Source organism: Echinops telfairi, unplaced genomic scaffold, assembly GCF_000313985.2.
Source record: "Echinops telfairi isolate 266 unplaced genomic scaffold, ASM31398v2 ScPeMD7_7400;HRSCAF=8409, whole genome shotgun sequence".
NCBI lineage: Eukaryota > Metazoa > Chordata > Mammalia > Afrosoricida > Tenrecidae > Echinops > Echinops telfairi.
In genome coordinates, this window is record NW_022111300.1 from 33,717,918 (window position 1) to 33,719,549 (window position 1,632).

At 50.9% G+C, this 1,632-nt stretch overlaps 1 protein-coding gene across 1 annotated transcript in view; it reads right to left on the reverse strand.

Annotated features, from left to right (window-relative positions):
* LOXHD1 (lipoxygenase homology PLAT domains 1) overlaps positions 1-1,632 on the reverse strand; it is a 150,763-nt gene that overhangs the window by 98,113 nt on the left and 51,018 nt on the right. Inside the window, exons 9-10 of the mRNA XM_004702968.4 lie at positions 945-1,080; positions 9-100 (exon numbers count right to left, since the gene is read on the reverse strand). Coding sequence (XP_004703025.2) covers positions 9-100; positions 945-1,080 — 228 coding nt within the window. The remainder of the gene's footprint in view (positions 1-8; positions 101-944; positions 1,081-1,632) is intronic.

The window sequence follows — 1,632 nt, forward strand, 5'->3', positions numbered from 1 at the left end:
TCCGTGCGCCCCTTCTTGCCATAAATCTGGATAAAGATGGGAGAATTGGTCCCCGCTTTCTTCAGGTCGGTCGTCCAGACCCACAAGGACCAAGGGAACTCTACAGAGACAGATCAGTTGCACCATAAACTTGAAGAAGCAAAAGGGTTTTCCCGGGACCAGTGGGGAAGGGGAGGCAAATCAGAGACAGAAGGGAAGGTTCGACACGGGCGTTTCCCACTGTCAGAAACCCACGGCGGCCAGCGTCAAAGGTAGGACATCAGGGCTTCATTCTGGGTAGAAGCACAGCCATAATATTGCTTAGAAGCAAGGATGGCAAGACTTTGGACATGTGATCAGGGAGCCCGTTCCCTGGAGGACATGGCCCTTGGTCCAGAAGGGGGTGGGTAAAACAAGGGAGATCTTCAACAAGATCTATTGACCCAGGAGCCGCAACGATGGGGCTCAAACCTAGCGGTGACTGTGAGGACGGGGCAGCACCGGGCAGTGCTTTGTGTCCTGTTGTGCACAGGTTCCCCACGAGGTGGAACTGACTAGACAGCACCTATCAACAGCAGCAAGGGTTCATTGTTATTCGAAAGAAGGTGCCTTAACAATCCTTCTTAGGACCTAATGCTGTTAGGGTGTTCTAAAATAAGGTGAAGCACCCATGCCACCCTCCCTCGGCACTGTGCAGGCGGAGGACACTGTTTGGCTCATTCCACTTCCCATCCAGCCCCTCACAGCAGATTCTGGCGTTTTGTAGACCCTGGAAGATCAGCCTTGGTTCCAGGTAGGACAGTGCATGTGGCCTCGACCTTGGAGAACTGAGCTTCCCAGGGGCCCCTTCCACTTCCCTTCAAGCAGGGACGAACCGTCCTGAAGAGTTTGCCCAGGGCTCTGATGGCCTGGCTTTTTGCTGCCTCGGTCTGAGAGTCCAGCCAACCAGAGATCCCTGCACTTACTTTTCAGCCTCTTCTTCCTGAGAGACACCATCTCATAGAGCTGTCTCTCAATCAGACCGTCCGCCTTCTTCTCATCCAGCCAGTTCCTGCAAGGGAAGGTCTGCTGGATGCCGGTGTAGGGACACAGGATCACCACCTGGGAAAGCAGACCATAAGGGCCTCCTGCAGAGGGTGCCCTGGTTGAGACCTCCGGGCAGTGCTCAGAAGCCCCCTCAGCCTGTCTACTTTGTAACCCTGCTATGAATTGAATTGTGTCCCCTCAAAAACTATATATGTTCACATCCTCACCACTATGCCTGTGGACGTACTGCCATCTGAGACTAGGGTTTTTCTTTGTTGTATTAATGAGGCCTTATTCGGACAGGGTGTGTTTTAAGCCCATCACTTTTGAGATACCAAAGGAGCCAATTGGGCACAAAATCAACGCAGTGCAAATGAAGAAAATCAATGACCACTAGCCAAAAGAGAACCCATACATTGTAATTCACACAATAGAAAAGCCTACTGAAGAGAAATAACCAATCCAGATGAATGTCTGAAGCATAAGAGTAGAAACTGATCATTACAGACTATATACCAGAGGGAGCTTCAAAAAGTTTGTGGAGGTGACAGCTAAGTCCACATGGAAGAAGCACACCAGCCTGTGTGATCCAAGGATTGTACATAATAAAATCCAAGGCAGGCAGCG